This window comes from Coccinella septempunctata, chromosome 2 (assembly GCF_907165205.1).
Source record: "Coccinella septempunctata chromosome 2, icCocSept1.1, whole genome shotgun sequence".
Classification (NCBI taxonomy): domain Eukaryota; kingdom Metazoa; phylum Arthropoda; class Insecta; order Coleoptera; family Coccinellidae; genus Coccinella; species Coccinella septempunctata.
This window is the reverse complement of record NC_058190.1, coordinates 31,401,198-31,426,559: the sequence shown is the minus strand read 5'-3', so window position 1 is coordinate 31,426,559 and position 25,362 is coordinate 31,401,198. Positions and strand designations below refer to the sequence as shown.

Below are 25,362 nucleotides of genomic sequence, written 5' to 3'. Positions count from 1 at the left end.
TTAGGTTATGTTGAGGAAGATACGCCAATTGTTTTTTTTTGCAATTCATCATGTGGATGAACACAGTTTTTGTACATAAAATGAACAACTAACGTCATATTTCTCACACTATCATAAATGTCCAGCCTCATACAAACAGAATAAATAATGTCTTCCAAACAATCTGAATTCTAAATCATCATCATTTCGAGAAACTCTGTCTCAACCGTATAAAATATATTTCCCTTTATAATATCGCTACAAATCAATTGATAACCAATTCCACCTGGATGTATCCAAACTTACTCTAATTTATATTTTTTTTTACACTAGTTTATCATGGAATGCTTCATAATTTGTGGACCCATTTCGTATTCGCAGAAATGAAATGTCTACCAGTTGATATTGGATCAGAGCTGTCTAATTTCAGCTAGTAACAGTTTTGATTAACAGATTGGTGTTTTGGATGTGTGGACCCTTTTTATTCATTCGAACAATTGAAAAGCAATGATATGTTCAAAATACTGAAATGACAGCCGCAGTCACCTAAAGTGACATACAAAAATGATCTGTCCACATCTTATTTTATATAAAAATCGTCTTATTATAAAGGAGGTGAATTATTGTTAGTCAGCCAGAAAAAGTTAAAAAAAAGATACTATAAAAGAATGTATTAAAAATACAAAATCATAACATACAAAAGTTCAAAATATCTTAAGGAATATAAAATACAACATGAAGAAATAAAACGAAGAAACATAATAAAATAAATAGAACACTTTTCTACCTTAGACAATAAAATATTTTTTTAACTATTTTGAAACTTGGATTAATCATCCAAATTATATAGTTATATAAAATATTCGATAATTCAAACAAAAACAACTTTAAAAATAAATGGACATATGGACTATTCATATTTCATCATGACTGAAATTCACAGCATATCATTAAAAAATACAATTATGAAATAGAACAAATGAATACCCTGGTTTTATCATTAAAATTAATACTTCAGCGTGGCTATCTCCAATGGAAAAAGCCAAACAGAGTACCAGGAAGGTACTCAAGTGTTATTCCAAATCATTATTCAAAATCATTCCTTACAGGGTGAAATTAAAGTACATGCAAATTTTCACAAGACTTTGATTTACTATCTCTAGCCCATACTTTGCCTAATAAACTCCTAACTTTCAAACTAGCTGACGTCCTGGAACCTCTGTATTTTTTCGGCGAATTTTGGACACTACCAACGGGGGTTCCAGTACCAGAAGCGGGAGACCTGTTCCTATTTAGATTCTTCTTGGAGTTGCTCCTTTTGCGAAACAGATCGCGCGATCTTTCGGGATTCTCCAGCTTTAGTCTTATCTGTGTCAAGATCCCTACAAGAAGTTCATCCACGTTGTGGTTGATTCCAACAGAGGTCTCTATGTATTTGCAGTCGTATGCGGTGGCAATCGATTTACCTTCTGAAAACGAGTTGCGATTAATGCACCAAATCTAATGAGAGTTCATTGCTCTTTCCAAGAGCAAGGATCTTTGCAAGAGCCAGGGTTAAATGATATTCACATTACAGAATAATATTCGAAATTGTACACTGAGTGGTACTATATATCTATGTATGACACCCACAAGTTATTCAAATATTCATATTTATTTATAATATGGTCATCTCTGACATCGACAAAGAAAAGGTAAACATTTTTAATATTTTGCTGATATGTAAAGCGGAAAGTAGTACATTTCCAAAATCGTGCGGAAAAAGCCCTGCTATTCACTTTCCGCACTCATATAACAAGGGTTTTTTCCGCACGCAAATATTGAAGAGTCGCATCAATCATAAAATTTTCGCAAGTCTCTATGCACACAAAAATATAATTTCTTATAACGTTAGTTTCAAGACGATAAGTCGACCGCGGAAGTCTTTCATTATAAAAAGCAACGAAAATGGATTTAGATAAACCATCAAAAGAATTACCAAAGTGCGTTATAGACGCTGCAGAACAGGCTACTTCAGAATTATTGCCGAAAAAATCTTGTTTGAGATATGAAAGGGAACAGACAGAGTTGTATAAATGGTGCTCACAAAACGAAATAAAAAAATGTTATAGAGAAGAGGTATTCCTTGCTTATTTCGGAGAGCTCAGTAAGTGCAAGGCCGTAACACATTGTGGTCGAAATATTAGATGTTCAAGAGTGTGATGAAAATAAAAAACGGCCTGTATATCTAGCAAGTTTCTAAAATAAACTCAATGTAGGCGTAAATTTTCTTCTCCCTAGTAGGAAAATAAAATTCTGCCATGCATGGGTCTCTATGCTCCGAACCACTGGAATTGATAATGTCGGTATCAAAACGAAAACTTTCCCTGGAAGTGTTTTATTCACGCTAGTAGGAAAAATATTGTTCCTAACTCATGTGGAAAGTGCCTTTTCCGCACTCGACACCTTGACCGAACTCCGCTCCGCGTCGTTCGTTCAACTGCAGTCTTCGACCAAATCGTGGTACGGTGGACCTTATTTTCACACTGCGACAGCTGCAAGAGAAGGACCGTGAACAACAATCAAGGATCTATAGAGCCTACATCGATTTAAGTAAGGCCTTCGACTCGGTGAATCAGAGAGCGCTATGGAAAATCATGGGACGTCTTGGAGTACCCGAAAAATTCTTAGCAGTGTGTAAAAGCCTTCATACCAACAACACCGCTAGAATACAGCATAATGGCTCTTCAACCGACCATTTCTTGACCAACACTGAAATGAAACAAGGCTGCGTGTTAGCGCCTTTGCTGTTCAATATTTTCGTCATAGATGTCTCGTTAATTGCTTGAGTCTGCCTGCAAGAGTTGTTGGAATTAGATTCAGATTTGATGGAGGTCTATTTAACCTAAAGCGCCTCATAGCAAAAACCCGTTCTAAGTTTATCACGGAACATCAATATACAGACGAATACGCACTTATCGCTAGCAGCCCAGAAGATCTACTGATATTGCTGGACACATATAAACATATATACGAAGCTTTAGGCTTTAGACTCAATATCGACAAAACCAAAATCCTGGTAAGTCCGTCAGAAAGCCTTCAAACACATATCAGCCTGAATAATGAAACTCTAGAACAGGTCGAGCAGTTCAAATACTTGGGAAGCTTCATAAATACTATGGCTAACCTAGACACGGAAATAAACAACCGTATCAATTCGGCATCACGGGCCTTCTGGAAGCTAAAGGTCAGAGTGTTTCAAAATAACGACCTCAATCTGAAGACCAAGACAGCTGTTTACAAAGCAGTCGTCCTCCAAATGCTTCTTTACGGAAGCGAAAGCTGGATGCCCTACAGGCGACATATTAAACAGCCTGAACAAACGCAAAAACGTCATATAAGACAGAGAATGCACATCAGATGGTTCCACAAAGTTTCGAATGCAGTTGTCTTGCAACGCGGAGTTGTACAACAATTGAGACTCAAGTAACGAGGACCCGACTCAGATGGAGCGGCCACATTCTGAGGATGCAAGACACAAGACTCCCCAAAATAGCTCTGTATGGTGAATTGACACAGGGAGCCCGGAAACCAGGAGGCCAGTATAAGCGGTTTAAGGATACACTACATCCATCCCTAAAATCAGTTAATGTCAATCATAACTGGGAACAACTAGCGTTAGTCAGGTCACAGTGGAGGTCTATGGTGCACAGTTATAATGGATACTCGAGAAGAATACAGCGGCGGCCAGATCTGGTTAGTTACTATCCATGCCCGGAGTGTGGAAGGATCTGTAGATCATGGTTGGGTCTCTTCAGTCACAGGAGGGCACATAGTCGTAATTAGCCATAAGAAATTACAAGTCTGTTCTTTTTTAAGTCTATTTGTAGATTTATTCCCGGTAACGGGATACAGCAATGAAAAAATGAATGAATGAATGAAATTTTCGTTTACACGATTAGGCGTTGGCGTAATCAGATAGCTCATGCATGTCGTTCAAGAAAATTCGAAAATAAAGGTGGAATTTTTGAATGGCATGGTCAAAGCTCTCCAGGAAAGCGGTTAGATTAAGCTGTTCAGGGAGTTCCCCTGATAGGTTTGTCAAGCCGTAATATAATAGAGGTCTGCTCCAAAGGTCATTATGGGTCATGGAAGTATCTATGAAATAGTGAAATATCGACCACAGTGCGCCGGAGCGAAACTAAGCAATAAGTAATACTGGTGTCACTTATGACTCAAATATCCCTCCTCTGGATTGAGTCAACCAGTATGAGAGTGAAGTTTGTGCTGCAGAACCCAAAACATGTACCTATTCCAATCGCTGTCATATTTGGAGATAATTTATTGTTTCATTTAGGAGTCATTAAGAGCCAAAAAAACAAGTCATTAAGAGAGTATGTATGATATCCACATACATACACCTGTCCTTGAATTCAGTCAAAAAATTAATTTTACGGAAGACAGTTATGAGATAATCAGAGAATTCTTCTAGTTTAATGAAAATTCGCATGTCGAAAATTTCAAATGATACCAAAATATGAATAATTAGTTCCCATTGTGTACGGGTAGAGGGAGTCTTAAGTAACAAATTCATTTATGAATGATCTAATTATCGAACCTAATCCAGTAAACTTTCGCGCCGCCCTTTGTGGAAAGAACGAAAACTTTTTCTCGATATAATACTCGGATTTCAAGAGGAAATGAAGGAAGATAATTCGATGTCCGCCTGCGGAATAGGCTGAAGAATATGATAGCGGATGATAATCGCCATAAAAAAGACGCGCCGCCGCGCCTCTTGGGGGTAAAGGAATTTAAGAATTCGAATGGTTAAATCTTTGCTTTGCGCAGATACGTAGAATTCAGGGTGAATGATGAGAAACTAATCGAAAAACCTCTTTTAAATGGAAACGTAAAATGATACGTCTCCATTCAAATATCTAATTTTGTAGTCTGAATGAATGCTTCTCCTTTTCAACCTGAATTGATTGTATTCTTGGCACTCCTTTTCAGTGTCAGAGTTTTGGTGTTCTTCTTCCTTTAAGTATCTCCACGGCTGCTTAGGTAGACAAATTACCAATTGAACCTAATGAACCTGTTACAAAGCCGATCTTGACAATTCTCATACTAAATCGGTTTAATTTACGAGGATATATTGAAAAATTCTTAGCCTACTATAAAACCAAACAAAATTTCAATGTCAAAATATATTATTACTCAACATATTCTACATACATTCATACAAACATTTATTACAGCGAACCTGCAACGTCCTTTCAAAAAAAAAATGTTTCTTCTTGCTCTGCAAACCAGACCTCCACAGCTTTTATTACCTCCTCGTTGGAAGAAAGTTTTTTCAGTCGAGGAAAGGGATGATAGTAGGATGGAGCCAAATCTGGTGATTAAGGGGGGTGTTCTAGTAATTCAAAGTCTAAATCACGAATTTTTTGCATGGCAACATGAGATTTGTGTGCAGAGGCGTTGTCCTGCTAAAAAAACACCTTTTTCCGCGTCTTTTCTCTTAATTTTTTTCCATAGAGTGGTCAGTAATGTTGAATAGTAATCTCCGGTTATTGTTCTACCCTTATCTAAGAAATCAATCATAATTACTGTATGGTAATAACAAAAAACTGAAGCAACTTTTCCAGCAGATTTTTGGACACGAAACTTCTTAGGTCTTGGGAGAACTAGAGTGTCGCCATTCCATCGAGCACAGATCGAACGCGATGCTTCTACCCTTGTACGCTTTTGGTGACCATTCAAACATTTTGTTATCCATTTTGCAGCAATTTTTCTCATGTCCAAATTGATGTGAGCTATATGATGAACGTGTTCGTATGAAATATTCAGTGCTTCAGATATTCGTTTTAGTCCAATTCTACGGTCTGATGAAATCATGTCATGAACTGCATCGTTATTTTCGGGGACTGACACAGAAACTGGCCTTTCCGATCGGTCATAATCTTCAATGGAAAATTTACCCCTTCTGAAGCTTGCAGTCCAATTTTTCACGGTCGCACATGAAGGATATTGATCACTAAGGGAATTAAGCATATCTTCGTAAATCTGCTCACCTCTTTTAAATGCAGGTACTTGATACTCGCTCGATACTCCCATTTTTCGATTTTCACAATTTCGGTGGACATATTTTTTCTTTTAATTTATTGCGTTATTGGTTTATTTTTTTGACCTCAAACTTCACACTGACACTTCTTATGCTAATTGTTCGTTGCTATAGTAACGCAATTTTTATATGCATGGAATTAGTCTAGGCTAAGTAGATATCAATACATCCTCGTACATATATTTTTTGAATAGAACTTTTTTTCATAGTGGACTGAATAATAGTAGAAGTATCGATGGTAAGAAATGAAAAACTAAAACATGAAAAAATTGAAGAAAGGTAATAAGTCAACTTGCCATTCTATTTTCATATTTATAATTCTATTTCAACATGGAAGAAAACCACTCAAAACCAAATTAATTTTCCAATGTTATCCATATTGTTTTCACTTGATGAAAAGATATGGGGGATGAAAAAAGCACTACTACTTTGGTGTTGGCTTATAGATGGTTCCCAAGTGATTCCTGATTCTGTCATTGTTTCCGGAAAAAAGAGTCCAATTCGAGTCAAAATGATTAATTTTTTTCATATATTCCAGCTCACATCCATTTCCAGAAGTGTTTTTATAACTCCCTGTTTTTCCTCTATAGGTGATGATTGGACTCCACCTTATATCAGAGTTTTTGATAGTTTTCCATTTAACTAGAACATCCAGGAGCAGAAAAACTCCATCTTTTTCAACATTACTAGTTGATGTTTAGGCGCCTATATTGTTTAGCTGGTTCAGGATGACACTTAGATGTTCCTCGCATAGCCATCTTGAGCGTTTTTTTGGTGCTGACTGGACGGCATCCTGCTCTATATTGCTGGACTTGTAGACCACGAACAATCTGGTAAGATCAAGGACGCGTGGATACTGGTTCCCTCCATGCTTTCACTTCATCCCCCTTCTCTCAGGTGAGAGAATTTGACAACCAAATTTAGCGTTTCCATACTAGAAAATCTACCACTACACTACTGCGTAACACACAATCTTATACCTGAGAAGATGCCCTCCTAACACGTTTAAAATTGCTATAAGAAACTTTTAATATTTCCGTCGTATCCAGCCTTGGGAGCCTTCATTGATATACAGGCAGTTACGCAGAATTATTAAAATATCGTTTCTAAAAATGAGCGAGCGAGTGAAAGTATGAGGCAGACTCCCTAGTTTATTGCAAATTTCCATATAGGGATCAATAATTTCTGGTTATACAACTTGTTCAATTCATCAAACGAAATCATAATTATCTTATTTCGTCCATTTGTTAGGCCAGCTTCAACGAATAAAATGGATAACACATATTTTATATTTCTCTCAATGGCTTCGAGAAATTTAATTCTCACGCAGCAATATTGCTCTAGACATCAGTAGATCCTCCAAAAATCCCAAGCAAAAACTACACCTATCCGAAATGAATTACTGGATGATCGAAACCCGATAAATCCATTTCGGGGGGCAGAGAACACACGAGAAGCTGGCGCTATCTAATATATCCGCCCCCGGTAGATTGGCAGGACGAGATCAGAGGTTGGGGGGAAATGAAGTCAATTCCGAAGTACCCTTTTTTGAAGGGGTGCTGATTAAAGGTGAATCCGAACCGGAATATACTTCAGCCGTCGCAGGAATCAACGAAAGCAGATATAGAAAGTGGATTAAGTTGATTGCTCTCAAGTTCGTATACAAATCAGAAGCTGAGAGAGGAGCCGCTTGTCGGGTATTTCCAGAGGCGAGCTTCGTTCTTTAGAGAGCATCCCTTCGTATTACTACTTCATTTCACTGTTGATTTCCAAGGAAATGAAAACTTTTTATTCGAGGAACTTTCGGAACTAAGAGGATACAAGGTATTTAAAAGATGCGACAAAAATCCAGGAGTTGAAAAGATAATATTCTCTTGAGAAATATGGGGTTTCAACAATGGGAGCATTAATGTTTAATATATTGAGATTTTGAATTTTATATCCCCTATCCTTTCAGTTCAGTCGTCAGAAACCTGAGAAAAGTGTTCTCGACAACACATACCTCAGAAAGGATATTAGTTGACCCTATATGACCTATATATAAAAAGTCAAAAGCAACACTTTTTCCTCCTACCATTTTTACAATTCAGATAGGTTGAAGAGATACAGTCTGTTGAAAATCCATAAAAAGATGTAATTTTCAGTCATATCTCACAAATCATTTTCGTAATGAAGTTCCTCACTGTTATGATGAAAATTTCAGGCATATCTTCTAGTTTCTTCATTATGACCATTACATATGTTACGTCTAAAGATAGGTGTGAACATAAACTTGAGATTAGCGGGCTAAACTTAGGTTTAGCTTCGGGTATTTGCTAATGTTAGTTTCTTCTATCTTTTGATGGCTAAACTTAAGTGTAACTACACCATAACGGCTAAAATGGTAGAAGCTAGTAGAAAAGAAGAAAAGTATTGGCAAGGCTTGAGGGGCGCACATTTGCGGCAATTAAAAAAATGAAAAGAAATAGTACTATAATCAAACTATTAATGCAAGGCATTTTTTGTACGAACTTCGCTAATTTTTATAGCAGAGAAGCCAATATGTTAAGCAGTTGAGAAATTGAGAATGAACATGTAGATATTGATTTCTACTGTGTCTCAACTCAACGCATTCTCATCAGTGAATCTAAAAATCTAAACGCCTGATGACAAAATTTGAGACGAACATGCTATTTTGAGTGTGAAGGAAAAATTTAGATTAAATGGTTATCTTTCATCTTGTTATTATTCATTATTTGTGAGGGTATTAAACGATAAAAAGGAGAGAATGTGGACAAGAATGATACCACGAACTTTTTCATCAAAATACCAAATGTTTTCAACTATGTTCATGTTGATAGTTTATTCTTTCTTTTTTGCAAAAGTATTAAGGTTGGAAACAAATTACAACATTAGAAACTATCGTTTCTATAACGTAGAGAATTTTTCCATAAACCCAAATATTGAGAGGTAGTGAGAGAATATACTTCTGTAAAACAAATAATATAATCTATACGTAATGTCTAATACTTCATTTCCTTGTGAGATCAAATTCTGTCTTTTCACAGGACAATTGACTGTCCACGTTCCTAGTGTCCTGTGGAAAACTGTATGTCTAATTTCTGTATGTGGATTGATTAAAAAAAATTAATCTCCTAAACAGGTGAAAGAAACTCATTAAATGTTGAATTGAAAACCAATGGGCGTTAGGAAACAAACCTCAATACATTAGCATTCAATGCTATTCTGCATATTTCAATTCTAAAAGTTGAAAAACGTGGCCGAAGACGAACGTCTTTTCCCGTCCGTCCATTCAAAAGACATCACCCCTGCGCGTATCCAACGAATACATTTTTAGCCGTTTCGTTTTGGGTAATGTGCACCTTAGCCGGCTAAAGATGAAATTGCCAGACGCAGGTAAACATTTTAAGAAACTTCAGCCGGTCCTCGAATTTAAACCTAAGTTTAGCAGGCTAATCTTAAGTTTATGCTCACACCTATCTTTAGCCGAAACACATAGATACTCGAAAAAAGAGAAATTCAAAGAACTTTGAAAAAAGTAGTTTTTCGAATACACCCGAACTAATGATGTTCTGGTGAAAATTTCAAAGTTTTCTGCAACCGAATCGATGATCATAACAAGTTTCACGAAATACTGTTGCAACAGCCTGTATTATATATGTAAAATTCATCAAGGTTCACATATGAACCTTGGGTATTAGGTGGTCAGGTGTGATAAAATAGTTCACTATGAGGTAGGTATTGGAATACACGACCTTAGAATATTTGATATCGAGGGGGACAGGTCTTTAGAAAGATCAAAATTGGTACTTGAACTGATGACCCCGTGGACATGAATTCTAGTACAAATCCCATTTGGTTATCACAATTACTTCAAAAGTTACAAATTGCTTTAGATAGAATAGTCATAACTTACGACTGGAAAGTTTAATGACATTATGACCTGGTGTAACAAATTGTAATAAAATTGTAACAACTTGTCGTATGCTTCTGGTTTTGGCAGGTTGATTTTGCTGGTGTAGGTTTGAGTCACTGAAATACTGATCGAAATGTAAGCAAGGAATTTGTTCAAAAACTGTGAGTTTCTTGATATAGGTATATGTACCTATATGACTTTTTCGGATATCGAATAAAAAACAAAGCGTCAAGTCAAACGAAAAGATTCACTCTGAACATTATCGGACATAATTCTCATAATATCACAAACCCTACCACACAGAATCCAAAATTTTCCTAGAAAAACATTCGAGTGAGATTTCCACTCCGATATTCCTGGTCAGATTCCAATTTCTCGACCAAGAGAAACAGTTCTACCGTTTCCAATCTCACTCGGCTGAATGAACAATAAGGGATTTGGTTCAAAGGGGAAACCAGCAATTCAGAAATGCCGATAATGGTGTGGTTTCCTAACGGATAATTGACGCGGTTAATTGTTTTAGGGGTTGAATGAAGCTGCAATGTTCAAAATAACACCTTTCCGAGGGAGGATTAACCATACATTGAGGAAAAACCAGTGGAAATCCAGTATAGAGATTACCGAGCGAATGTTTCTACTGACAACATTGAGCACAATGGTAATCTCATAAGCGGTGAGTTCCAGTCAATGATGAACTCTATCTATAATCAACTGGAATTGTAAGAAAATACAGGATGAAGAACTATCCTATCTGAGATTTGAAAAATTAATTTCTCCGTTTCAACTGCCAATATGTGAATGTGTATCCTGGTAGATTAGTGAGAACATAAATTTTTTATCATGTATGAACTGAAAGTATTATTTCTATAACCAGATCTAATAAACATCAGTAGGGGGATTGTTTCAATTTGATCAACCCTATATATTGCTTTATCCAACAGACTTGTGTCTTTCGTCAAGTTATCCAATATTTCATGGGTTTCTCTGAATTAAACATGATTCACTCTAATGCAATATTTTCCCCAACGTCTTTGATTCACGTTCCTAAGTTATATTTCTATCTAATTTACACTCACACTCAATAGAAGATATTTTTATATGCCACCCACTTGGGCATAGTTTCCACCTATTTATGCTAACGGATGGAAGAAGCTTACATTTTATAAGATTCTGAGACGGTCTTTTTCTTTAGCTAAAACTTAAACATGAAGTTTATCATTCCTTTTAGAAAATATTAAATTTGGTATCTTCATTCCTGGAATCGATGGACAATATTGCAATGGAGAATCAATTACCATATAGCAATCATAATTCACAGAAATGATTTTGTGGATGCTCAAAATTAAAATTATAGATTCAAAACAAATCGATCTATATCTCTGTATATTTCAATCAAGTCCTCAATTTCCTGATTCAGCTTTGCGAAACTGATTTTTGAGTTTTATTCATCATTTATCATTGAATGATGAAGTAAATTTGTACTCCTTGTGTAGATGTTTGATACCATTGAGTGAATACTCAAAGATGATACGCATATCACATCTAACAGCAACAACATTTCGTTGCTTGAAATAATTCAACGAGCAAAATGTTGGGCACTTTTGATCAAAACTATATACTGCAACTAGCATTCAACATTGTGATTACCTAGACTCCGAACGTGAAAATTCTATTTTTTCTATTGATACTTTCGCAGACCAAATAAATCAAAAATCGTTCAGAGAAAATAAAAATCACTATATTGCATTCTACCTACTCAAATGTAGAACATATACATATATTTTTCGGATATCTTTGCGAAATTGGAATCCTAGCAACTTAAATAATATCGTTATCGTTATCAACTTGAATAATATCATTATCGTTACCAACTTAAATAATATCCTATGTTATTTAAAATGAATCTAGATTTCTAATACTAGTAGGGTTGAATAGCAGGCTTGCATCGTGAAGAACCGTAGATCAAATAAAATGGATTTTTCGAAATTAAGTTTTTAACTTCACTAAGGAAAATGGGAATGTAAGTAAAAAAAACTGGTAACATGTGACTCGGTCATTCATTGATTTCTATTTTCAGTGCTCCGAAGTGGATAACATTTTCAGGGAGTAAAAACTGTTCATCCACGAAAATTGTTGTCCATTCAAAGATTTTCAATTGCTACTACTTCAATAAGTAGGTATATCAAGAAATGTAAAGGTTTTATTGACTTCGATTTGGGAATCGAGTGACTGTCAAATTGTTGTTTGGAGAGTCAAAGTTTTATGAAACCTGCTGTGAGTGGTTTGTAGATTTATTGATCAATTTGTATATTGTATCATAAAAAGACCATACCAAAAAGAAATTATAAAAAAGCATAAATAAACTATAGGTACCTACTGATGGCATAACATAAAGGTCTTGTAAACCCCCGTACGGTTTTTTTAAATTGTGGTTCTGCAAATCTTGTGAATCATATGTAATAACAGAAATGTGTATGCTATGATGGCATATTGAATATTGCTTCATATCAATTTCTGGTATAAATTGTACAAATTCAACTGAGTTTATTAATTCAAACAACGTATTGCACAGAAATAACGCCTTTGATGTATAGCAAATCACCATACACTCTTGTGTCCTAGTCGAAGCTCTATTCGTGGTCCATAATTTCAAATGTTTGTAGATTTTTTAAGAATTTCAAATAAAATTATACCACATCCGACAGAGTATTTTATTGATATCAATTGATTCTAAACAATGTGAAATGAAATGAATAAGAATTGACATCCGGGTCATAAAACAAAACCATAGTTTTAGTTTTGTTTTGTCGCTCAGGATGTTTGTTTTCTGGTCTCAATATGATCGATATTGAATTTCAATACAAAAATAGAATTCTAAGTTCGCGCTCCTCAACCATAAAACAGAAACCTGTTATTAAACAATTTTCCCATATTGACAGTACGTTTTCAGCGCCATCTCATTGTCAGATGTATTTTCTTCTCTAGTAGGTTTTTAGTACTAGAGATATGAGGGCGTTACCTTTCTATTCTATAATCTTTGCATCTGACGTTCCAGAACACATGCCAAAATTACGCGAAAAGCTGTTGCATTTTTGAGACACAAACATAATTTGCCCGCAACACTCTTGGCCGAGCGAAAATACGCGTGATTAGAAGCTTTACTTTATTTATAGTCTTCAAATCGTAAAGCGCGAAGGTGCTACCAGATTCAATTGAAATAAGCAATCTATTCACACAACAGAACATCTGGATATAACAATGGACTGCGAAGTCACAAGGGCAAACCTAGTGGACCCGAAAACTCATATACCAACTTTCAAATCACCTCAGTGTTTTCCTGGTCAGTGATCCACTGGGGCCAACCTATACCCTTTTCCAGTGAAATAAAAACCAATGTCAATTCAACCAGAATAAAAACAGAAGCAGGAAACATATATGTTAACCGCAGTATTTCCTCCGTGCATTAACGTGCGGTATGCTAGAGGTATGAATGCAAATCGACATCCATTTCCAGCGATGACAGGTTATTTCTCGGGATGGGGTCAAGTTGCCACAGCCGATCAATATTTTATTCATGAAATAGCCATTGCTTCGATTGGTTGATTAGAGAATAATCATCATTCTGGGATTGAGTCTGAATAGTGAATACGTGATATCAGGGGCATCAGGGCCATGGTAATGAATTAGTGGAGAACAGTGAGGTTTTGGCTTGATTGGGATTTGCGCGAATAAAGAGATGATTGAATTTTCTTGATCTATCTCTCTTCACCTAATTGAGTGTTAATGGGAGAGATTTACGGGAACTGGAATACTTGAATGATATTTCTAACTGGAGCTTAACAAACGGTTAATATTCCCTATTGGAATATGGCTACTGTTCTTTTCAAGAGTACAAATTGTTTTCTGAAAAGCAAAGTCTCGGAGTAGATAAAGAACTTCCCGTTGACAGTTATAATAGGGATTCAATCATTTGTTATTGAATAACCCAAATTCAAATAATGGTTTTGTCACAGCATTATGTTCAACATGGCTGTGCTTTAATTAAGATTCATGAAGAATCGTACAAATCATAAAATATAGAATAATATAATCAAAATTAATGTTAATTGAAGTCAAAAGTGCCACTTGAGTTACATGAGTTCCGCTTTCAATTGATAACCCTTGTTGAAATTACCGATTCTTGATAATCGGGTACCCATACCTGTAAATCCACCTATATTCTGGAGAGCTGAAAATTGTTTTAATTTCAGAAATTTTCATTTGAAATTCAGATCAATCACATTTATTTCAGGAAACATCGAATGCAATTTAAATTAGTCATATTGATTTGTAACTATCAATTGGAAATCAGAATAATCATTTGTATTCCAGAAACCGTCAATTTTCAGCAGTAATTGAGAAGTTGATTTATGAAATGACATGAAAGGTGTCTCATTATTCGATTCATAGCAACAAGAGCAAGATGAGGTTTATCCGCTCATATTCATGTCATTTTATTTCACTGAATGGATGAACTTCAACTTACCCTGGTTGCTATGGGTTGAATAATATCGTCCTTAGGACAAAAGGGTTAGTTATTTAAGTTGTACTGTATAAATTGCACATATCGTTGAAGATACGTTGTGTTACTAGTCTACAGGATTTATTTGACAGCTCAGTAGAGAGTGATTGATCATAAATAGCCCTTCCCTCCATTTAACTTTTTTTTGCTACCCAGAAGTTTTATGATTCAAAATGAATTGTTGAAAAACTCTCTTTTCACGTAATATATAGGGTTATATAGGGTGTTGCAGGAGGTCTAGAAGTGATGCTATTTCCTTATTTCAAATGGCACCTCATTTTTTATCTAATCTTCTCATTCTCCTGAAATTCTGAAACTTTTTTAACATTCAAAATGTGCATAAAGCCGAGGATATTTTGAAAGGTTGAAAGGTTTTTCAACCAATGGAATTATGACCCAAGTCATAGACATCAGTGTTTTTGAGACGAAAATGTCGAATTAATTCTTGATAGGAACAAGTTTTGTTGCAGTAGTATTAAGATGTCTAAAAACATGTTGTATGCATTGATCAGATTATGTTTTTCCAACTTTGGAAATAAGGGATAAGTTTCGTTTGTCCCACTGTAGGTAGAGCTATTTAGAAATTAACCGTCGTCCATTGATATTTGAAAATAATTTGAATACAATGCTAAGAATTGCGAATTTGTTGTATTTATAAGCGATTATTGTTGCATGAAAATGTATTTCGAGAAAGGGTGTACAATATTCATTTATTCAACATGTCGTTTAGTTTTCTGTATGGACCATAAAGAACTACAGCTAAAAATTCGGTGTTGTTGGACTATCATCCTTTGTTGTTCGAATTTGAGGCAGAACCAAATCAGATGAACGAACATTCGGGACGGATAGAGCTATATGAGGGTTTTATGGCAAATTCAGCGATATATAGTCAACTGGTTAATAGGCAAAATGCCCGGAACCTATGAAGAAGCAGTTAAGGGTTTTTATTGGATCTCGAGCTCAACAGAGTGAGAATCCCCACACTGTTCCCCCTCAGGAGAGGGTGTGTTCGTCTATCTTGCAGATTCTCCCCCTGCTACACCAAAAAAAAATCAGCGATATTTAATCGAAGGAATTTATCGAAAATATGTAATGTGAATTGTGAGCATGAATTAAGAAATAGAAATACATAGACTATTCGAGTCTGCCCTTCAAAAATTCTTCATGAGTATAGTGAAAATTCCATTTCCGTCAAATGCATATGTATATTGGATATTTCGCCAATCAAATGTGTTTTATCGAAATCATTTTCAAGAAGAATAATAAGTACTCCTTCGAATCCTTCGATAGTGTTGAAATATCTGCATATTCGTTTTTACAACGAAAATTGTAGTGTAAATCTCAAATATTCGTTAACGGATTTGACTAAATTATCCATATTTTCTTTGAATTCGTTGATTGATCGGGATCACAGATTACTGTAATCTGTGGTCGATATAAACGCAGATCAAAATTAAACGAGAGAGTAGCATTATAGACTTTCGTTGATAGAACATGGCGCCGCCACGAAACAAATCTCTTATTTTCGATTTGGTCTAATGTCATTGCATTCAAAAATTGACGAGTGCGTGCAAAATGTTTTTAGACATCTTAAGTAGTATCTGTCAACGCATATTCACTTCAATTGATTTTTTTCTGAAATACATTTGATATTTCCTTAAATACTACGATTTCTGAAATGACTCTGACTGATTTTAATCGAAATTTGATCTTTTCTGAACTAATAAATGTGATTAAACTGAATTTCAGATTACCATTTCTGAAATTAAATTGATCAATCTCAAAGTGATGTTTTATGAATATAAGTTGATAATTTCTGATGTACAACTGAATATTGTTTAGGTTCAAAGATATGGAGATGGAAATTCGATTTTTTTTCAGATCGTTCCTCACACCACAGAAACGAAGGGTATTTTTTTAAATTAGTGTACAGCGTTATAAGTTACACACAAAGTTAGTAAAAAAGTATCCCACAAAATTTGTATATTCGGTATTTACTATTTTGTAGAAAACAACCATATGCAGGGGTGGTGAGTATATGAATTTTCCAATAGGCCGGAAATTTTGCCAAAAAGATATAGAAATTTTGTTGATGAAAACTATTTAGTGAGTATAATAACCATCTCTTTCTGATAGGGATGAAACGGTTAAAATTATCGAATTAAAATTTTTAGTTTTTCATATATTTTGATATGAGTGACTTTAGAAGTGATGGTTGTTTTTGAAGTGTTATCAAAACGTGCACTTTTTCTAGTGTAGCAATTATTGATTGATTGAATGGCCTGCCATTTCTAAAACCTCAACTGCGTAATTCAAAATGACTGGTACAGTACGAAATTCAAAATTGAATATTTCGAAAACGAATGCATTAAATGAGAAAAAAATTAATATGCTGAATTCAGGATAAAAAGGCCTTTCAAATGAGGTATCACTTACCCTATCTTTTCTATTCAAAATTTAGGGGTTGGTGTTCTAACACCACGGGTTGAAGCGATATAGTTGTGAATTTGACCTTAAAAGTTGTCCCCCTCGAAACAAAAATCGACGTGTCCGAGCATTTTTTCGAAATAAATTTATTCCGCCCGTTATCTCATCTGTTTCGTTTTAAAAAGCCCAGCCTGTATACATATAGAAATAAACGTTTTCCATACAGAAGATCCAATTTTTACTGATAACTAGAAACGAATGAGTCAGAATCTATTCAGTTAATGAAAATCCATTTACTGCACCCATAGAAACAACTGCATTCCACAGGAATGAAGTTATCTACTAGTTCGAATTTTCTTTTTCAATTTCGAAACTGTGGAATATGTGAACAAATGATCTGCATCGCATAGAGCGGAAAATTACAACAAAGCACATTTTCATTCGGTTCATCTCATAATTTTTTTATTTCCACCGAGCTGATGTCTCTTTTTGGTCTGTTCGTTACATACTCAAGATGCAATCATTGTTTGTAAAAGAAAATGAGAATAATCCACTTATGGTAATTCCATCTTCTCCATTCAATTCGTACAGAATGAAAAAGGAAAATGAGCTTCCGCTATCCAACCCCTAAGAATTTTCCGACTATTTGATCTTTCTACCATGATATAGGAAAAACTCTGGATGGCTGGCATTGTTCCGCTCGGTAATGCTCTAAGGATATGTTCCGAAATGTGGGCCAAACTATTGCCGCATCAGGGTTCAATGTCCTACCAGGACCCTTGCCGTTTTCCACTAGATATCTTTCATTAAATGGAAGCTCCGCGAAAATATTGTGGTAAGAGAAATGCCGTCAATCCATTCCATCATTGGCTTTGCTGAACGGATATTCTATTGCACATTGTGTAACAAAATACTTTTTCAACTTCATCTGAATAATATCCTCAACTAATTCAATGTCCAAAACGAGAATTGCACCATCTGGTTTTTCGAATATCAATGGTATTTCCCAACTTTTATTGTTGATCTCGATCTACTTCTCCACAAATATTGTGTGATTATTTGATAATACAATCACCCAATACAATCAATTATCTATCATTTAATCACTTTATCAAGATATTACTCTGGTCGTTAGGGGGTAAAGACTACCAGAATGTGGGGTGTTGCCAGAACACTTGAAAGTTTAGTAGAAGCTAAGATCTGAATAATAATCTTAAACAACGCAAGAATATTTCAACATTTTTGTATTTCAATCTCATGGTATATTTTTCTATATTCACAAACATAAGGATGCTATTGGGATAACGAATCTCCAGTAAGTAAAATCATGAAATTTGTGTCCTTCAGTTCAAATCATTATTTGCTAGACTCAGATTGAATTTTTAAGAACCCTTCTACATTTTATTAAAATAGCTGACTGATGAAAAATCTAACGTAAGGAGAGAAAATATCTGAAAAAAAAGTAATTTTTATATCAAAATGAAGTTGGAAAATATCCCATCAAAAGGAAAATTCAATGTGCATATTAGGAATGGGACTGCGGACTGAAAAATTTTTCAATTTTCAGTTGAGATAAAAAACCCTCTCATTTAAAAGTTGTTTCTCCAATCGATCATGCATACTTGTCAAAGCAACGCAGAAAAATTAATAGAAAAAATGTTCCTAGGTAATGCTTGTAATATTTCAACATGCAATATGAACGCAAAAAGTGGATAGAAATTCGTGGAAAATGTAATTACTGGAATTTGTTGTGCGAGGAAATGCTCGCCATAAAAATATGAATAGCTTAACGGAGCGGTTCCATTGTTATTGGGAGCGCAGCAATTTAAAATTGCTAGAGCAATTCCATTCAACGCCATGGTCGCGAAATATCAACTGAAACATTGTTTGCGCACCTGGAAAACAATCGAGGAAAGTAGTTGATGTCCTGCACAAAATTATATTCACTTTTGTTTAATGAGTAATTCCTAGGTTGTTTGCTGCGCCATCTGTGAATTATGAGTTTTGATGTTTATCAGTGGCGGAGAAAGAGGGGTATGGCTGAATTTTCAAGATAACTGAATAAACAAATTTTATTCATAATCACTATATAATTGGAGTTTTTTCCACATTTATGAACTCACTAGTCCACTAGTGGAATGATGAAAATTCACATTTTACTTGGTCAATATTGATATAAGTGTCTGATGGATTTCTAGAATCAATGCATATCTCTTTTTGTGAAAAAAAAAATAGGGTGAGGACAACCTTGGAGTATAATTCTATCGAAAACATATACATACAATTAATAACTAACTATCTTTTAAAACCAAAATTTAAGATGATACATCAATAATTGATAATCAAAATTGCTTCATGATGATTATTGATGTTCTCTGATTTCTTCATAGATTCCAAGATAACATTGGAGTGCCCTCCTTTCAGTGGCTTGGAATCTTGTTTAAATATTAAAATGTACCTACAAGAAAAAGTTTCGGGAAAAGAAAAAAAAACGAGAATAACTCTGAAAGAATCTTCCGAGACTGGAACATTTCAAGATATTCCTTGGAGACTATAATATTGCGAGATTTAAGAAGTATCTAGATCCTAGCACTCCTATCAATAATATGCCACATCCTCTTACTGGATTCCTTACAGGAGATAGTCGCCTCTAATGAGAATGAATCTAGCAGAAACTGACGAGTGTAGATTCTGTGGGGAGAAGGATAAAACTCAAGATCACCTGGTAACAATGCCTTGCCATTACGAGACAACGCAAAGAGTGCTTTGGAAGAGAAACTTGCAAGAACTAGAAGATAATCTTCTTGTAGGCTTTCCAGATACTGATGAAGTTTACCAGAACTCTATTACTGGATGGCGAGCTGTAGATGAGAAAGCGACAAATAAATTTGCAATGGGGGCACAATAGATCTTAAGCCACCCCTTTTAATCTCTACAATCCAAAATCTCTGATTTCTCCAGTAATTTCTTCAATTTCGATGTGAAGTTTTTTTCAAAAATTATTCTAGATTTTGAATTGTTTAGGGTTATACTGCAATGCGATATAATGTTCTATTCAGCCCCACATCAGAGCTGTGCTCGTCGCTATACGGTCTATCACTAGACTCCAATTCAATAAAATAAAAAAGGTTTATAGTCTGAAATCCACTATTATTTGAAATCAATCTATTTTCTGGCTGATGTGTTTCGACTATACAGTCATCCTCAAAACCATACTGAAAAGTGAAGATAATGCGAGTACTCAATACAAGAAATAATCCAATCTTGAACTCACATATAAAATAAACAAAGTTTCAATCTAATAAGTTCCTGTCCCAAGCCAAATTCTAATTCAAAAGGTTCGAATTTTCACAAATCAAAATGGAAAACAAGTCATTTTACATAAAATACTCCATGGCATGAAATGAAAACAAAACAAAAACTAACAAAACAGGTTTGACAGGTGACATTATTCTCGTCTTGTGTGTCTGTGTGTGGTCTCAGTAATGATTTAATTTTCAATATCACGTTTTATATACTTTTCTTCCCTATGAGTGGAGTTTTTCCAATAGCTTGAATGGTGTTGAACCATTTTGGCATTGAGAGTATAGAAATGAGGGATGAAGTCATATTCATGCAATATTGTAGTATTCTCCTCTTTATCGAAATTGTGATTATTGTCTCTTAGATATACACCAAAAATTGATTTGTCCTTGCTATCTTTTCTGGGGCTCATAAGATGTTCATTCACTCTAGTATTGATGTTTCTGCCACTTCTACCGATATAAATGGTGTTGAATCTCCCACATTTCAACCTGCATACTCCCGATCTTTCCAATTTGCCGACTAAGTCCTTAGTCCTGACAAGTTGTTCCTCCAGAGGATCTGAATGAAATCTCAATGTTGTCGATGCCCCTGAACAGTTTTCCAATTCTTTCGGAGAAGGTGCCGTGATATGGAAGGCTGATATATTTATTTCCTTTTTTCTGTTTTGATCTCGTATATACTGAGATGAAAAGGTGTTTCTACTGGTCATCTTTTCTCTATATCAATTTATTCTCTGTGTATTCGTAACAAGGGCTGGACAACTATGTATATTGTATGTATGTGTTACTGTTTTGTACCTACTGTTAGCGTGACCCTTATTTTGAAGGATACTGCATCAAATCAGGCGTAGTTCGAATTAAGCTTTTTCTTTTCAACTAAAGTGAAATGTTTTGTCGCCCCTGTAGTCTGTAGTGACATTTTAAGAGATCTAAAAAGGTTTCCACAATTTTTCCGAAAAAACAAACATTTCTAAAGGAGGACTCTTTCAACCAAACTATGATTCTGTATAAGAGAAAAGAAAACTCCGGCAAATGTAAATCTTCATAACCTGAATTCTCTTACTCACGCACCTACCAATCATCCAGAAAACACATTTCAGAAAAACGGCTTTCTGCAGATGAAAAACCCAATAGAAATCTTTAACGTTCGTACGCGACTCATGTCATAAATACTCATCCATGGATATCCGGTTCGCTGAAAGTTTTCCGAATTTGCATAGGAATCGGTTGAGCTTAGGCCCGGCTTCAACAAGAGGCGGAATTTGTTTACCCATTAGACCTCCAATTCAGAAGTGGATTGTGATGGTTGTACATAGTTTATGAGATTCTCAGTCGGAGTTCAGAATTAATCTAAATATCGGGTAGCGGCTTCCGATTGTTGAAGGATCCGCTGGTATTGTTCGGATTGTGAACGATTGTTTTAACCCCATGACGATTGCGGAGAACAATTGCCTCACAATAGATTGAATCTCGCGATTTCTGGGAGGTATTTCGGAATCTTAGATCAATCATTTCTTCAGATTCTAGATAGTTTTGTTTCCGAAGAAGACACACGCGCCTTTTACACTCAAGGTCAAACAAAAATTGAAGATAACACCATTTTGGTCAACACCAAATATGACTTTGAATGCAAAACATAAAATTTCGATATCTTAGATCATAATTAGACGAAAAAAAATATATGGCATGAAAAAGTTTGCTCTCCGATTAAAATTTTTTTACTATTAAATTAACTTACAAAAACTGGAAAATAATTTAAAAGTGCACGCTTTTACTTTTTATTTTATGTTTATAACTACTTTCTCTCACTAAACCCCCAAAACATTTTTCACAATAACTACAAACAACATGTGGAGCCCATGGCTTGTCTTGATACCAAACAGGAAATTCAAATATGCTTCATAGAGAACGTGATATGTCTTTAATTCGTATTTCACGTCTCGAATTTTAATAAATTTACCACATATAACAAAACATGCATCAGCATCGTATTTACACCTTCTTGACGACATTTGAAGTTTGTCTGTGCTTGTAAACAACACCTGATCGTTGTTTATGACTCGAGTGCCCCCTAGCGACACTCTGTAAAGCTAAAGACCCCACTCTCATCGCACGGTCTTTTTGAGAGTATCAAAAATTAAAAAAAAAATTAAGAATGAGTATTATTACTCTAACTATCACAAAAGCAAACTTTATACCAAAAAAGGTATTTTCTTTTCGTTTTTGTGCATAATTAAACGGAAAATCCTAGTATAAACGTAAGGAAGAACGTAAAATTTTTTGTAGAGTCGTGGAATCAAAGCCGTTGCTAGGCCTCAACTGACTTATGGATCAGTTGCCTGGGGTTTCGCGTCAAAGGGCCACATCAAAAGAATTCAGGCCACTGAAAACAAGCTGCTACGATGTGCAATAGATGCACCTTGGTTTGTCAGGAATAGACAGATTTATAGGGACCTAAAATGGGAAACCATAACGGAATTCATGAACAGAAAAGCAGAGAAATTATTCGAAACAGCGAAAAACCATCCGAATCAAGAAGTCAGCAGACTAGTGGACTACGACCCAGAGGAAGACAAAAGGAGAATGCGAATTTACCGAAGGAGAATCAATTAAGAAGAGATAAAAATAAGAACAGAAATTTATTGAACAATCCGATAGTGTTATCCAATAGAGGATAAACACATAAATCCCAGCACGATAGTGTGCGAGAAGAAAACCGACTAAGAGATGAACGGTTTATAGGCAAATGCCCGAAACCATGGTCAGCAGCTGCTCTTCTTCAGTAAAACGTTCTCCATTTAGAGGTCCTGACAACGGCAAATTGGCTAGTTCAATTCAGATTGTATTTTACTCGTTGATATCCATATCGGCGTTCAGTATGCATCTTAATTAATTCTTATTATTTGATTCATTACCTCCTGTTGAGGCGTGATCCCTCTAATTATCATAAATTATATTCTACGATAGTTTAATGAATATTCAAGATATTCAATGAAAAGGACGAATCATGTTTTTCATCATCGAATCAAAAAAATTCATATACATATACTCGAAGTTTAATTTATTCATTATTCACATATTTTAGATGAAAATATCGATACAGCTTTTGTTTCTTCGAATTTTCTTTAATGTCAGACATTTCCTAACTTACACCCTTATGTTGTTACAATGTGAAAGCTTTCATTTATATTCGATTTGAATCATATAAATTCCATTACGTGAATACCGACTGCAAAATGTTGTTGGACAACAATGACAATATTCAATGATGTGTTAGACTAAAAGAATTATTTAGCCTTATAAATTCTTCTATTCTTCTACCCAATCTGGGCCACGGATATCTGAGGAGAACGAAAACTTAGAACGAAATGAAATTCCCCCGCTTTCACTTCAACAATTCAATATGGATCCCCCAGCAATTCGAACCGATGATATCAAATGAATTAGGAAAAAGGAATTGGGGTGGAAAGATCAGAGGAGGTCTTTTCATTTTCGGATCGTCCAATTCACTTTCCAATAAAATCGACTTACTCTTTCTTATTCAGATTTGATGGCCAGTCAGTTTCTCCATTGATTGTGCAATAAAATCGATGATAGGAAAATCCTACTGAATCCGAATGGAACATGAAGAGGTTTGATATTAATGATTAATTGAATATCTTAAATGGATAGGATATACTAAGGCAACAATTCATTCATCCTTCGGAATAAACTGAAGAGAAAATACATAATTTAATCTAAAAATTTCACTCTTATTTGTTATATCTACTGACGTTTTTAGATAGATCGATAGACTTTATACGAACTTATGAGAAAAAAGGTAAGAACGGGAGTAGTATAATATGCGTTTCACTGTATTAGAAACGATAGCCACCTTTTCGAGTCGTTTTGCCTTATAAAACCATATAAAAATTAATTCCATAAATACCGAGACCAGAAAACACTACAGTCCATTCAAGAATGATCAACATCTCGGGTGGTTATATGAAATCTTATTTATGCTGGTCATAGTTAAGATTTTGTGATGCGGTATTCAGATTGGTATTGTGAAAAAACAGTGGTCTATAGACCTATTGTATGTGAATCTATGCACTGACCGACGATGATCTGCATTTTATACTGCTGTTTACGAGGATGTAATCTAGTTAGCCTAAACCAGTTCCACGCATAAAAAAAATATTGCGTTACCATAGCAACGAACAATAACTCATTAGAAGTGTCAGTGTGAAGTTTGAGGTCATAAATGTAAACCAGAGTTACGCAATAAATTGAAAAAAAGAAGATGTACACCGAAATAGTGAAAATCGAGTACCTGTATTTAAAAGAGTTAAGTGGTAAGAAGATTTATGAAGATATGCTTAATACCTTTGGTGATCAATGTCCTTCGTATGCGACCGTGAAAAATTGGACTGCGAGCTTCATTGGAGATGATGACCGATTGGGAAGGCCAGTTTCTGTGTCAGTCCCCGAAAATATCGATGCAGTTCATGGCATGATTTTATCAGACAGTCGAATTGGGCTAAAACGGATATCTGAAGCACGAAATATTTTATACGAATGCGTTCATTATATAGTTCACGTCAATTTGGACATGAGAAAAATTGCAACTGCAAAATGGATCACCAAATGTTTGAATGTCAACCAAAAGCGTGCAAGGGTAGAAGCATTGCGTTCGATCTGTGCTCGATTTGAAAACAATGTGGACCGACTTGTTACTATCGATGAGCCTTGGTTACATTTCTACGATCCAGCAACAAAGGAACAATCGCTGAAATGGCGACACTCTGGTTCTCCAAGACCTAAGAAGTTTCGTGTCCAAAAATCTGCTGGAAAAGTTCTTGCTTTAGTTTTTTGGGATTGCCATTGGGTAATCATGATTGATTTTTTGGATAAGGGTAGAACAATAACCGGAGATTACTATTCGACATTACTGACCACTCTACGGGAAAAAATTAACCCTTAATAACCTGAGTTATGATCACTATTCTAATTGAATAAATATTCTTTATAGAGTGTACAAGACAAAAACAACTCAATTTCTGTTTGAAAATTGTATAGTTTTTATTTGAGAAAA

General features: G+C 35.1%; 1 protein-coding gene across 2 annotated transcripts in view; it reads right to left on the bottom strand.

The window, feature by feature from the left end:
• Positions 1-635: 635 nt before the first annotated feature.
• LOC123306880 overlaps positions 636-25,362 on the bottom strand; it is a 306,081-nt gene continuing 281,354 nt past the window's right edge. For both annotated transcript variants that reach the window (XM_044889060.1, XM_044889061.1), the window contains one exon: positions 636-1,448. In XM_044889060.1, coding sequence (XP_044744995.1) covers positions 1,096-1,448 — 353 coding nt within the window. In that variant the 3' untranslated portion in view covers positions 636-1,095. The remainder of the gene's footprint in view (positions 1,449-25,362) is intronic.